The sequence below is a fragment of the Sinocyclocheilus anshuiensis genome, unplaced genomic scaffold (assembly GCF_001515605.1).
Source record: "Sinocyclocheilus anshuiensis isolate Anshui unplaced genomic scaffold, SAMN03320099.WGS_v1.1 scaffold305, whole genome shotgun sequence".
Taxonomy (NCBI): domain Eukaryota; kingdom Metazoa; phylum Chordata; class Actinopteri; order Cypriniformes; family Cyprinidae; genus Sinocyclocheilus; species Sinocyclocheilus anshuiensis.
The window spans coordinates 199,143-213,617 of NW_015540850.1; the positions used below are offsets into that span (position 1 = coordinate 199,143).

The window sequence follows — 14,475 nt, forward strand, 5'->3', positions numbered from 1 at the left end:
ACCACAATTATGACCTAGAGTAACACTAGGAGCAAAACATGGGCTGTTCAGTTTTACAATTGGGAATCAATTATTTATGAAAAGCATGGTTTGTTTTCTTTTTCCAGTGAGCAAATTCAGCAGGCCATTAAGTACGCCTAAAAAAATGCACACATTTTTTTTCTGTTTTATGAACAATAAACAGTTGATTTTATGACATAAAAATGCTATTTAGTTGGCACATTACCAGCGTGCATAAAAATAGTTGGCTGCACAATATTGTTGGTTGGGCCAAATCAGGATGCTTTATAAAGCGACTGATAATGAGAAAACACCCCCATTATTTACTTCCAAATACTCAGTATGCTGAAGTCATATTTCTGTTAACAAGGTTGTTCAGTTCATGAAGTCCTCAGTTCTTCGGGCCCATGGGTGAGCTTTATCTGATGTGTGTGGGAGCCATGACTGGAGGAATCTGACAGCACAGACGCTGCTATGTTTGCGCTCATTAACTCAGCTATTGTGTCCACTGATCCTCGTGCGACACCCCCATGTCTGTCCCAGTTGACGTATTTGTGTCTGGAGAGTACCGACAGCTATTCAGAACTACAGAAATTCCTGTTCGCATTAGTTGTTGTTACTCTCCTTGTGTGTATTTTTTACTTATTTGTTTGTTTGTAGTTAGTTGGTTGACTGGTTTTTCCTTCACATTTCATTTTATTTAATATATATTTATAAACATATATAGTATAAATGTATTTTTGTCGACTTTTGTGTAATATATATTATAGCTTTATAAATGTTTTATTGTATTTTATAACATTTAAACTATTTTATTTAGCCTAGTTATTCTTATTTATTTATTTATGATTAATTAATTAATAATTAATTAATTTAAAAAGGCCTGACACTGTCACGCTCTTGGACTGCCCCTGTGTTCCATGTCTTGTGTTTTGCTCCCCATGTGCTCCCCATGACCCAGTTTCTCCGGTGTTTGATTGTGTGCATTGATTTCAGGTGTTTCTTGTCAATTCCCTCATATAGGTCCTTTATTTAAGCCCTGTGTTTTCCTGAGTCCTGCATCCAGTCTTATACGTCAGCCTGATGTCCTATGTGTGTGTTTCCCTGGTTTTGCTTATTAAAGACTCTTCTAAGCTTCTCCCACGTCTCTGCGTCTCCTCGCTCTGCGCTCCTACACAATAGGCAGACCGTGACAAACACTTGATAAATGATCCCAATATTTTATTTTCAACCAAGTACAATTTTTGTGATTGCAAAGGATAAAATTGGTTTGTGATTTGTGAAAATGTGATTTCTGACAAGCCAGAAGTTTCTCAGCAGTCATTACTCCAGTCTTCACTGTCACTGGGTCCTTCAGAAAAATAACTCTAATATGCTGATTTGCTGCTTACGAAACATTTCTAATTATTATCAATGTCAAAAACAGTTATGTGGCTTAATAATTTTGTAGAATACTTTTTTTTTGGGGGGGGGGTGGGGGTTGATGAATAGAAAGTTAAAATGAAAAGCATTTATTTAAAATTATTTTCATCTTTTGAATGTATTATATCTGTGTAGTTAAACAATCAACTGTTTAGGCCTAATTGTTTTAACAATTTCTCAAATTGAATGACATGAATTTGGCCAAAATCTTAAGCATCAACAGTTATAAGACTCATATTAACACAGTAAAATGTTTTTAATAAAAACAAATGTAAGTGAAAAATACAAAAATATGCAATAGAATAAATTCAGTTTTACAGTATGTATTTAGATACTGCAGAAAGTCTCTATTTGCAGTAAGGTTGAAATATCCACGGTCTTAAACAAAATATACAAAACTAGGGAAATGTTTTAAAATTATAATTTCCATGTCCCAAGTAAATAATTATTATAATTATAATAAAAACAAACTAATATTAAATATTTACCACATCATATTTCTTAGAAACATACTAGAAATATTCTCAAATTCTCAAAAGAAATATGTTTCTAGACATTTTAATGCAGTATAGGGAAATTCATAGGTATAAAAAATGCAATTATCACTTCATTGTTAAATATTAGAAATAACTATTTTTTAAATGTATCATTATTTCTAAACTATCAGTAGCATTATATATACATAGTTTTATCTGTGTATTTAAACAATTGATTGTTTAATTGTTTGATCAATTTGTCAAACTGAATGACATGAATTGGGCTTCAAAATCTTAAACATGAATCAGCAAGAACCATTAGAATCATATTAACACAACATTAATTTTGTGTTTTAATAAAAACAAATGTAAGTAAACAATACAAAAATATGCAATTGAATAAACTGAATTTTACAGTATATATTCAGATACTGCAAAAGGTCTCTATTTACAGGAAGGTTAAATATCTGCTGATAGGAATGCATGGAACAAACTTGTACAATGATGATGTACACAAATATCTGCATCTACCAAATTATCTGCTTCTTTTTTGCATAACACAATACGATTTAATGGGAATCAGATAAAACACCTAGTCACTGAAATTCTCCTTATGACCATTGAAGTATACAACAAGGTCAAGCGACCATAAAACTCAAACACACACAAAATGACAAAAACACAACCCGACAATGTGAAAACCATTACAACAGTAGAATGTACTGTACATTATTTGACTGTCCCAGCATCCTCGTAAAAAAACTGCTGCCATCAGACTGTAGCTGGTGATTTCATTGCTTGGTGGGTGGCTCAGTTTGGTCTTCACGTCAGTGTGAACATGGCCTGGAAGCGTAGCTGTTTTGGGTGAGTAATCCCTCTGAATACAAACAGTACATGCACAACACTTTATCTCAATGAGTAAGTAGTCTCCCATGTCCATAAGAATTTCAACTGTGACTCCACATGGCTTTCGCAGAGAGGCCCGTTTTTGGGAAAGCTGTACTTAGGAATGTTCAAGAAGATATTTCAGTGATGTTTGGTCATCGTTTTTGCTGGTTAATATTCTATGCGCTTTGTTCATAGTAGAGTTGTCAAAAAGCTCATGGCTGACAATGCTGATATACTTTGTCTGGCATACAGAGTGCTCATTTCAAGGTTCCCACTGTCTTAGAAAACTAGTAAAATGTTTTAAAATGATCATTTCCAGGTCTGGAAAATCATGGGAATTAACAGTTAATATAATAATAAAACGCATACAAATAATATAAAATATTAAAAACATCAAATGTTATGTTCTAAAATATTTAATTGACAAGAAATAGCTCTTTGTGAAAAAAAAAAATTTGACATTTTTACCCAGTAATCATGAGGAAATTCATAGGTACGGGAATGTGCATGTTTACATTATTCAGTTTTGACGTTTACATGAAAACGGAAGCAAAACCCACAATAAATACCTTGATAAAGGCAGCTGATGTACGGATATATGGTGTTAACACATAAATAACACTGACTTCCTTACTTTTCTCCAATAAATATAATCTTTTGTAACATTTTAAATGCCTTTACTGCCACTTTCAATATATTTAATGCACCCTTGCTGAATAGAAGAAATAAAAAATATTGTCCCCCGTTTTGATTGGTAGTGTACATTTATTGCTACTTAGTGAGATAATTAGACAAGATGAGCATTATAAGAAATAGTTGCCATTCCACACTGTTTGTGAACACACTTAATTTTAACAAACACTATTACCACATTATACGTGTAATCTGAACATTGTATCCTTGTATCTTGCTCCAAAGAGCTCTAGCATTGAGTAAATGTTTCATGGACCCCCTGATTTTGAGCATGTCTATAAAAAATACTATTCCCCAGGCCAAAACATTAGTCTGAAACTTCCTCAGTTCTTGAGTCATGCGCTAGTTTAGGTTTGAACAACTGGACTCCGTCATCAACACCCATCTGCAGGCGTCATGCATCAGACAGAACAGTAATATACTGTTGATGTGAGCTATCCACACCAGCTGGGAGTATTGCTTCACATGAGGTGAAGAAACACACCGTGTTCCTGATAACAAGGCCTATTTTCAAAAACTAAAATGTCATCATTTACTCATCGTCATGTGTTTCGAAAACCAATGTACTTTCATCCAAGGAATGCAAAAGGAGTTATAGCAGAATGATCAGACTGCTCTTCTCTGTACAACGAAAGTGAAGGGTGACCAAAGCTTATACCAATATTTGCAGTAAATTACGACCTAACTCAATCTGTTCCTATCTAATGCCTTCAGAAGTCTGGTAATTTTCTGGCTCTTTTGGAGCTTGACAGCCCCTGGTCACCATCCACTTTCAGTGAATGTAAAAGAGCAACTTTGACATTGTGCTAAACATCTGCTTTTCTGTTCCACAGAGCTGATTTATTTATAGTTTGTACCTTGTTGCTGCTGGAAACATCCTTCGTTGGTGGCACAAAGCCATGGTGAAGTTAGATTGTTATCTGTTAGTTGGAAGGTAACCAGTCCAGATTAGTCAGTTGGACTTGGTCAGGCCTCAGCGCATTAAAAATATTACAGTTGCTTTACATTACAGGCCAGTAATGACTTTGATGGTGCAGATAAGAGGAAATGGATCTGGATGTGTTTGTGGTTCTCATGCATAACATGCGAAGATGTCAACTCGAGGGCCTGTCCTGCAGAAAGATCATGTATCATAAGCCAACTCTGTGGCTGAATTTCGGAGAAAATGGACCCCATATGGGCAGATGAGAAGAAATTGGATTTTAGGAGACATTAAATCATTTATCAAGACTACAAGAAAATAAAATAGTGTAAGTTCATTTCCAACATCCAACATAAGACCATTTCTAGGTAAATTTGGTGGAAATGGAAATACAATATATTTAATTATCATTTAGCTAATTGGCTAATTATCATTGGAAAATAAATCTCAGTATGAAAAGGCATTGATGCAAGTCTTGTTTTAATTTGAGACATAATAGAATCATTTCTTTAAGTCAAATCCTATCTTTCGTTTTAGACCACACAAAGAGACATAGTGAGATCAGGCAGTCAACAGATAAAATCTCTGCTCGGTTTGCTGTACATTGCACTCGACCGGGACATTTAGTGGTTACATAACTTCCGATGCATACTGTTGTCTTAATCTATTTTACATGAAGCAAAATGCAATTGCTTGCACCCGTTAACCTTAAGCGCATGTGGTTTTGGTCAGTTTACAGGAATAGTGTAGCCAAAAACGACAATTCTGTTATCATTTAGGCCTACTCATTCTCCATATCGTTTCAAACCTATATGACTTTCTTTCATGTGTGAAACAAAACAGGAGATGCTTTGCGGAATGTCCAAGCTGCTCATTTCCATATATCTAACGTGAATGGGGACCACAGACGATCAACAGCTTGGTCACCATTTACTTTTATTATATAGGAAAAAGCAGCTTGAATATTCCACTAAATGTCTCTGTTTGTGTTCCAAAGTCATTCGGGTTTGATGCTTAAGCAAATGTGTTTTTGAAAGTTTTCCAACACTGCTTAAGAGTACAAAATGCAAAGGTATCTTTTCCATGTTTAGAGGCCATTCAATACACATACAAATTCTGGAGAACAAATAAAACACAAACTCATGTGAAGAAGTTTCGCATTTCGCTGCCTTCCAAAGTTCAAGTTTGGCAAACTTTGACCTGTGAATTCGTATCAAAAGAAGATTAATCATGACCTCTGAATTAACACAGGCTTAAAGCTGCAGACTGCTATATATAGTTGGATTACTTGCGTTTTGGATTTACTATTCGTTTTATGTTGAATGTACGTTTAAAAAAAAAAAGACGCGGCAGAGCGTGACGTCATATCACGACCGCTGCAGTGTTCAAAGAGATTTGGCCCGCGCTTAGGTTGGCCGCACACTAGACGATTTTCAAATCTTAAACGATTTTAAAGCCATGGGAGACCACAGACATGAAGACAGTTCAACCGATTTTTAGCCTTATAATCCTCTGAACGCACACACTAGATGATTCGACCAGACCACGAGACCACACACTTGTCGATTGTAGGAACGATTTCACAGTGACACGTGATCTCACGGACACTCGCGAGATCAAACGAGACTAGAGAAGAAAAACAAATAGAGGACAATCAGCGTTGTCAACTGGCTCTCCCGGCGCGTGTTCTGTTTCACAGTGAAAAACAAAGTATAAAAAAGAATATGGGTGATGTTCTCTGCTTTCATGTCATGTTTGTGGCTGCCAAGTTTCAGCTATAGAAGCACTCAACATCTGGTAAGTGATGCTTGCTCGCTCTCATTGGCTATCGCGAGTATCACGTCAGAGGCAGTCTGATCAAGAGTAGTAAATATCAAAACATGTTTGATATTTACGATTTGAGTTCGGGGACGATCCGTCTCGATTGGAAGCAGTTAAATAATCGTAATGACACCACACAATAGAGGATTTTTTGGACAAAAAATTGTTTGCGACAAGCCGCGAATCGGGCCACACCCCCCGATTGTTCGGGGATGCAAATCGGGCTTAAAATCGGCCTTAAAATCGTCTAGTGTGTGGCCAGCCTTAGGGTGATTTCTTGTCCGTGACGAGTGACAGATGATTATGTTTTCGGAATAGTTTTTATTTCAGCAACTAAGCGGCTGACAATTTTCATCTCAGGTACGTAGGCCTATGTGTTTTGTACAATACTAAAATGAGTTCGAATGTCATTCTTGCATGACTTTAATCCAAGCGACACTTAATTTACCTCAGGCCTTGAAAATAACTAGCCTACAAGAAATGAACATTGTGAAACTTAACTCTGTGAGCACAAATAAGTGTTATCCATGATAAAAATCTTATTGGGTAGGTATTTTGAATAATGCTAAAATGGCTTAATTTTTAATAATTTGTTTACATATGTAGTTTTTATTGATTTTGTCTCATCTTGTAGCGTCTGGTGTGGACAGACAAATTGCTTTCTGCTAAAGTCTTATCTCATCTGTCTGTTGCTTACATGGTGTAAGCAGTCAAAAGCTGCTTTTAGCTGTCTTTCATCAGGTTCCCTTTCTGTATTCATCCAGCAAATGGAGGCTGCAATGCTTAATGTATTTAATAGCAGATCCTGACAACATACAGCATTTAACTTTACTGCTCTGCGTGTGTCACACTACACGTAATTACTAATGCTTTGATACTGTCTGGGTTGCACTTCCTGCACGTTTTGAATTGGTAAACCGGCCTGTAACGACACACACCATGAACAAATTAGGGGCGCCACTCATAATGAGTATGACAACACAAGTGACGCACAAGTGGTGATTCTCTAGAGATGGAATTTTGAATAAAAATGTCACATCAGCTATGAATTCATTCCAGGATGTGGCAAACATTCTAAGTTAGACATAACAAGAAGATCGCCTTACTTCTATGTGGTATACAGTGTGGATTTACTTGAACACCCAAACAAACAGAACTTTGTTTCTTATTTGGACAGAAGGCAAACATATTTTCAGACACTGAACACCTGATGACCTCCTTCTGTCATAACAAGAAAATTAAATCAGGCTCATAAATTGCTTTCAGGATTACTGTGGAACATTCTAGACAAACAGAAACAGCTATTTTTTAAACACGGAGAAAAGGGAGACGTCGAAACAATGCATTACAAACATTTTTATAGAATTGTTATGGCCTGCTAGAGCAAACAATTAATTCCAGTTCCAATGCAATAAAAGAGCCCTGGATCAGAATATAAACATCTCTCAAAGTTAAACCAGATGCGGAGTGCAGTCGGGATTCGGGAGAGCCTCTCAAAGGGGGAAAAACAAGACAGCTTTTTCAGACAGCAAAATGAGTCAATAACCCCTATATTTCTCACTACTGCCACTGTTAGTTAAGGGGCAGACTCACAGACAGCAGACTAATCCTTCCAAGTCCCCCAACAATGTTATTGGCCTATAATTGGGAAAAATCTAGAACTTTAAAGGGGTCATATGATGCGATTTACATTTTTCCTTTCTCTTTGGAGTGTTACAAGCTCTTAGTGCATAAAGAAGATCTGTAAAGTTGCAAAGACTAACCGCGCCGTTCTCAAGCCCGCCCGCATCTGCTCACTCAGCTCGCCCGCCGCCGCTCACTCAAGCCGGCCTCCGCTCACTCTAGCCCACCGTGTGTTTCGTTGTGAAAGTGAAACTACTTTGTTTGGTCTTCCAAAAGAGGACAGACTATTGAGAGTAAATTCTTTGAATTAAGAACTCTTTTTTTTTTTTTGAGTGTTTTGCACAATACCATGGTGTTGCAATGGCCACCAGGGGACTCATACTGAGAGACTTGACACATTTAAAAAATGCACTTCATTTTGACAAATTAGGAATAAATATGTTTATTTCTAACATTCTTATGATATTATTAGCATTTGCAAAACTTTACCTTGAAATAAAATTATTTTCATCTTTTGAATTTATTATATCTGTGTAGTTAAACAATCAACTGTTTAGGCCTAATTGTTTTAACAATTTCTCAAATTGAATGACATGAATTTGGCCAAAATCTTAAGCATCAACAGTTATAAGACTCATATTAACACAGTAAAATGTTTTTGTAGTATATTTACAATATGCACATTGTCAATTCATCAGTTCAGTTCTCCTGTTAAAACCACACATTTTCTTTAAGTATGAATTGCATGCGTATAAAATACTAGTAGGGGTTCTTTGGAACTGAGAACCGTGTTGTGAGACTATATGGTTTCAAACAGGTTCTCTCACGTCTTATGTGCCATCATAATATGTACAGGGAGTGGATCTGCTCTCGACATCTTCAGAAGAGTGAATTCTCCTCACTTCCTTCATTACCTGTAAGACACAACGTTACAATGAGTTCAACAAGTCCAATGTGGATATATCAGAATCTTGCAGGTGTGTAAAAACTTACTTCTGCAGTGTCCATAATGGCGGACCCCTATGGATCGACCCAAAAAACAGGTAGCCCTACGCAGGTGGCAGGCACTGGGGTAAGTGATGTTATCATTGCCGCAGATGGTTTTCTCAGTGACCATGGGCATCGGGCAGGGTGCAGTGCGGCACATGACGCAGTGGGCACTGTTGGTCTGGTCCGTCACGCAGGTATGCGTCCCAGGACATACGACATTTGAGCAGGACTCTGAAAGAATAGTGTCAAGAATCAAGAAAATGATGGAACAATCTTATTTAGAAGAAGATGCAACGTGCAAGTGACCACCAGGGTCCAAACTACTTTCTACACTATTTAGCCAAAAAAAAAAAATCAGAAAGCCAATTTTAATGCTTAATTCCCACATACCTTGTAAAAAAAAAAAAAAGAGTACTTAGTATAGAAGTAATGTACTTTACGAATAAGAAAGAATAGACTTGAGCGCAAACTTAGGGTCCTATTTTAACGATCTAAGCGCATGGTCTACAGCGCGCGGCACAGGTGCACTCCGAATCCACTTTTGCTAGTTTAACGACGGGAAAACGGTCGGCACGCCCGGGCGCATGATCTAAACGGGTTGTCCCTATTCTCTTAATGAGTAATGGGTGTTTTTTGGGCGTAACGTGCAATAAACCAATCAGAGTCTCATCTCCCATCCCCTTTAAAAGCCAGTTGCGCTCGCGCCATGGCGGTTCGCTATTTACATGGCGGAATGTAATTTTTCATTTTTAAAAATGTTTGTGTGCTGCTGTGTGTAATAAGCAAAGTGTACGCACGTTGTGCACCCACCTATAGGCGCATATTACTAACGCCTATATAAAATATTGCGCCAGACTTTAGACCAGGTTTGAGTTGGTCTATGGCGCAGTCTATTTTCAGTTCCTCAAAATAGCAACGCACCAACAATGCGCCTGAACACACCTCTTTTTTAGACCAGCACACCCATGGGCGCGCAAATGCATTTGCTATTTAAACAACGTGGTGCAGGACGGGAAAATGAGAACTACGTCGGGCTAAAACTAGCAAAAACACTTGCGCCGTGCCTTACGCCACATTGCACCGGGTGTATGATAGGGCCCTTAATTTAATGTTTGCAGTCACTTATATTCAATACAATCAAGTGCACTTTTTCACAAGGGACTGGTAAATATTATTAGAAGCTTATCAGAATAGATATGGTAAATGTGAATTTATAATTCAGTCCTGGTAATAATCTGAAGCTTTTCAGTCAGTCTGCAAAACATTTGACCAAAATAATGGACTCAGCATGTGGAACCTGAAAATCAGCAACGTACTTTTGCATTCACCCTGGTACATAATCTCCAGGTCAGGGTGACCTCTGCAGCGAGCCATCAGGAGTGCGCACTCGTCCTTGTATGAGTTCCCATCGCTCCCACACACGGCATGTTTAGTGGAGATGTTGGAACAGTCTGGAGAGCATACGCACTGGGGACGTCCAGACTTCATCCTGCACACTTTTCCAGGGCCGCAGTTGACCCCCTCGCAGTTCTCTGCAAGAGAAAGTTGGTGGACAAAGGTTGATAAGGAAACCAATATATTCATTTAATACTGGAAAGCGTTGATAAAATAGTTCTGTCACCTCATATTTGTATTTTTATGCATATCACTCCAATAGCTTAGCAACATGCTAACATCAACTCTCTTGAACTCAATTCCAAGTTAAGTCATTCTGAGTCAATGAGTCATCCACTGACATTGTCCAATAATTGTCTATTCTACTCCATTCAAGCCAGAGCAAACAAAACATCAGAAACGGTTTCTACGATTCAGGCCCCGTTATCCCAGCTTCTGGTTCCCATTCCTGCAAGTTCTTTAATATCCTGTTGCTCCCCTTCCCTGTGAAGCCAACCAAATCACCCAAGGCCGAATCAGATACCTCCACTGGAAATCCCAGCATAACCCTGTTATGTTTCCTCAAGATCCGCCGGCAGTCACACATGATTTACAAACTGCCTTGTCTGCCCCCGAAAAACAAATGTAAGCAAATGCGCCGGACAGATGCTAAGCGTGAGTTGAGCTTTCAGGAATGCCTTGAAGCATTTTGACATTGAGAACACACTGGGGAGCTCACACAGTAGGGTCCGCTAGTCCATATAGTTTTATGATAATGGAAAGCAAACGCCATGGATCAAACAATATAACAGACTTTCACTTCCAGTGGTTCTTCACCCCCCTCACCCCAAGTGTCTAATGATGCTGATTGTGTTTGAGGCTTATGAGGACCAGACCTCTCTAGCATGTGGCACACATTTTTCTTTGCGGTGTGCTGGAATTCAGTCATCTCCGAGAGGGAAAGGCAAAACAAGTCTGCTTTCCAATAAGCATTGGGAAAGAGTGATTGCTGAGAGAGGGAGGAGAGAGAAGGGGGGAAATATAGTTGCTATTATGTCAAACTATTTTTTTCATTTTATGCATAATGAGAAATATAGCTGAATTTAAGAGAAAATTGAGAGAAAAATTAAAAATGTTTACCTAGAATTTCAATTTGCAACTTGCTATTGCTATTCAGATATGGGCTGTATTAAAAGTGCGGGATGGAATCCAGTCATTTCAATAGGGATCTGTGTAATTAGGAATTTCGCGCAAGGGCGAAATCCACACAATCTGGAATTTTGATTTGCAACTTCCTGTTATTAATTAGAAGTAGGTCATATTAAGGTGCAGTCACATTTTACCATTGTTCAGTGAATTTCTGTAAAAGTAAAATCCAGTTATTTCAATAGAAATCCACACAATTGTGAATTTCGTATGAGGGCAAAATCCACGCAATCAGGAATTTCACATTGCAATGTGCTACCGCTAATCAGATGTAGGTCATATTAAGGTACAGTCACATTTACCATTGTTCAGAAGTTTTTTTACAGACAAAATCCAGTCATTTCAATAGGAATTCACGCAATCTGAAAAATGTAGCATTAGAGCAAAATCCACACAATCTGACATTTCAATTTACAACTTGCTATTGCTAATCATAAGTAGGTTGTATTAATGTGCAGTCACATTTACCATTGTTTAGCAAGTTTCTGCAATCCAGTTATATCAATAGAAATCCACACAATCAGGAATTTCGTATGAGGTCGAAATCCTAACAATCTGGAATTTCGTATGAGTGCAAAATTTGGAATTGTGATTTGCAACTTGCTACTGCTAATCAGATGTAGGTCATATTAATGTGCAGTCACATTTACTATTGTTCAGCAAAATTCTGCAAGTGAAATCCAGTTACTTCAATAGAAATTCAGTACTTTTGTTTTTAGGGTGAAATCCACGCAATCAGGAATTTCACATTTTAATGTGCTATTGATAATCATGTAGGTCATATTAAAGTGCAGTCACATTTGCCATTGTTCTTAATTTTTTACAGACAAAATCCAGTCATTTCAGTAGGAATTCACGCAATCTGGAAAATGTAGCATTAGGGCAAAATCCACACAATCTGGAATTTTGATTTGCAACTTGCTATTGCTAATAAGAAGCAAGTTGTATTAAGGTGTGGTTACATTTACCTTTGTTTGACAGTTTTTAGCTGGCAGAAAGAAAGCTAGCAAGACAGTCATTTCAATCAGAATCTACGTGATCAGGAATTTTGTGTAAGGGCAAATTATTTCCCCACAAAGATTGCGTAACGTTGGTCAAGCTGGTCCTGCAGATTTGTCATGGTGACCAACAAAAAGCTGCATGGTTTAAAAGTGACTTCACAACACTGTTGACAATAGACAATGGACCATATTTGGACACCAAAATGTTGCTAATGTCACTACAACTTTAGTGGTAGGAACATTCTTATTCTGGAGAGCATTTGATTGGATGAAATGAGTGAGAGCAGGATGACTCATCAATTTCTTGGTTTCCCTGGAGGAGGATGACTATAAATTTTAAATGTATGTATCTGCTAAAATTACCTGCTAAAAGTGAATTTTAAGAGTGCACAATCATACAGATTACCTCAAAGCTAATAGATATGCACTAAAAGCCACAAAACTACAATTTTGAGCACAATTATGAGCTTATTGGGCTGAGGAAATTCTTTCTAATTATCACGTCAGCTAACTTGTTTACTCCAGTAATAACACTCTGGGTTTAAAACATCTGATAATAGTAGAGGTTTGGAGCCCTTATATGAACCTATGTACCTGGCCAAGGCGATCAGTAGTAAATGATTTCCACAACAGCCGAGGAATGGTAAACAAAACATCTGGTGTAGATCCACGCTTTTTAAACTTGCTGAAGAATTGCATTTGCAAAGAAAACTCTCCAAACCAGCATTTGGCCTACAGTACTAGATTTTATCTCCTCAACCGAAATGGGTTCAGCCCTAATTTGCAAATGAGGAATGTTCTCTAATGTGTGTAGAAGGCTTAAAATGGTAAACACTCAGGGAAAAAAAGGTACAAATATTGTCACTGGGGTGGTATACACATCTGTACCAAAGGGTTCTTTTGTATCTGTTTTCTGTGAGTGTAGTAACCAGTTCAAGAAGACTTCAGCACAGAGTCTCTCACTGATATCAACAAGTTGGAACGGGACAACCCAGTCTACCTGCTGAGATCTTAGAACGGAGGGTAAATACGAGCCGGTACCTTTGCACGGCTTACAGGAAACTATTCCCAGGAATCCCAGCAGGCTGACTTCATTGATAGGCAGACTGGTATTGGACCAGGCAGTGTCCAGACGGCCGGCAGCACAGCACTCTTCCCTGCTCACGCCTCTCATGAGCACCATGTCACAGCGGTGCTCCGGACCCTGCTGCAGCCAGCACATGCCAGCTAGACAAACAAATACAGAATGAAAACACATAATCCATCTCAGAGATATTGCCAACAATACAACCCTGACATCAACTTGTGATGTATTTTCTCCATTCCTTCACAGTTGCGCACATGAAACTGGAAAGTATTTGATGACTAAAACAAAGATTATCTCAGATATGTCATAATACCCAATAAAGTATGTCATATGAGAAATCTCATATCTTACGAGGAAAAAGGGGAATTTTTTTTACAGGATTACGGGAATTGACACTTTGTGAAAATATTTCAAATCTTTGTTAACAAGAAAAACCTTTAGAATTAACCTTTATAAATAACCTTTTTATATACTTTTGAAGTGGCATTTTAGCTGTCTTTACATAGACTGTTTAATTCTGCTCAAAGTTGCCATAAATGCATTTACACAAATACAACTGTATACTTTGATACTAAGGGGTGAGGTTGGTCAGAGCGGGCTTAATTTAGACTGGCTTGTATGCTGCATTAAGTCTTTACACGGAATTGTGAGCAGGCACAGAGCAACCAACTTGACTGTGTAAAGATGCCTTATTTCGGTTTTATTGCTCAAAGGTTGACTATCAGTTTCTGAATACATGGTTAACTAACGTAATATCACACATTTAACAGAACATGCAACAAATGCCAATGCAATAAATATAAAGTGCACTGACTTTCGGTTCATTTGCAAACTTAACTTTATTGTACCCACAAGGAGGGTCGAAGAAAACGTCTGGTAGACTTAAGAATATGAATGCTTTTTACATAAAAGTATTATATATATATATATATATATATATATATATATATATAACAACATTTTAGTAAACAC

The 14,475-nt window shown here is 37.7% G+C and overlaps 1 protein-coding gene across 2 annotated transcripts in view; it reads right to left on the reverse strand.

The window, feature by feature from the left end:
* Positions 1-2,276: 2,276 nt before the first annotated feature.
* Positions 2,277-14,475, reverse strand: part of LOC107687713 (follistatin-related protein 3-like) — a 12,911-nt gene continuing 712 nt past the window's right edge. Inside the window, exons 2-6 of one of the 2 annotated variants that reach the window (XR_001634157.1) lie at positions 13,458-13,643; positions 10,152-10,367; positions 8,839-9,066; positions 8,673-8,759; positions 2,277-2,775 (exon numbers count right to left, since the gene is read on the reverse strand). Coding sequence is in view for 1 of the 2 variants with exons in the window: in XM_016485161.1 (XP_016340647.1) it covers positions 8,725-8,759; positions 8,839-9,066; positions 10,152-10,367; positions 13,458-13,643 (665 nt within the window). In the remaining variant the exon portion in view is untranslated. Of the gene's footprint in view, positions 2,776-8,509; positions 8,760-8,838; positions 9,067-10,151; positions 10,368-13,457; positions 13,644-14,475 lie in introns of those variants that run through there. The other variant, XM_016485161.1, reaches the window with a different exon arrangement.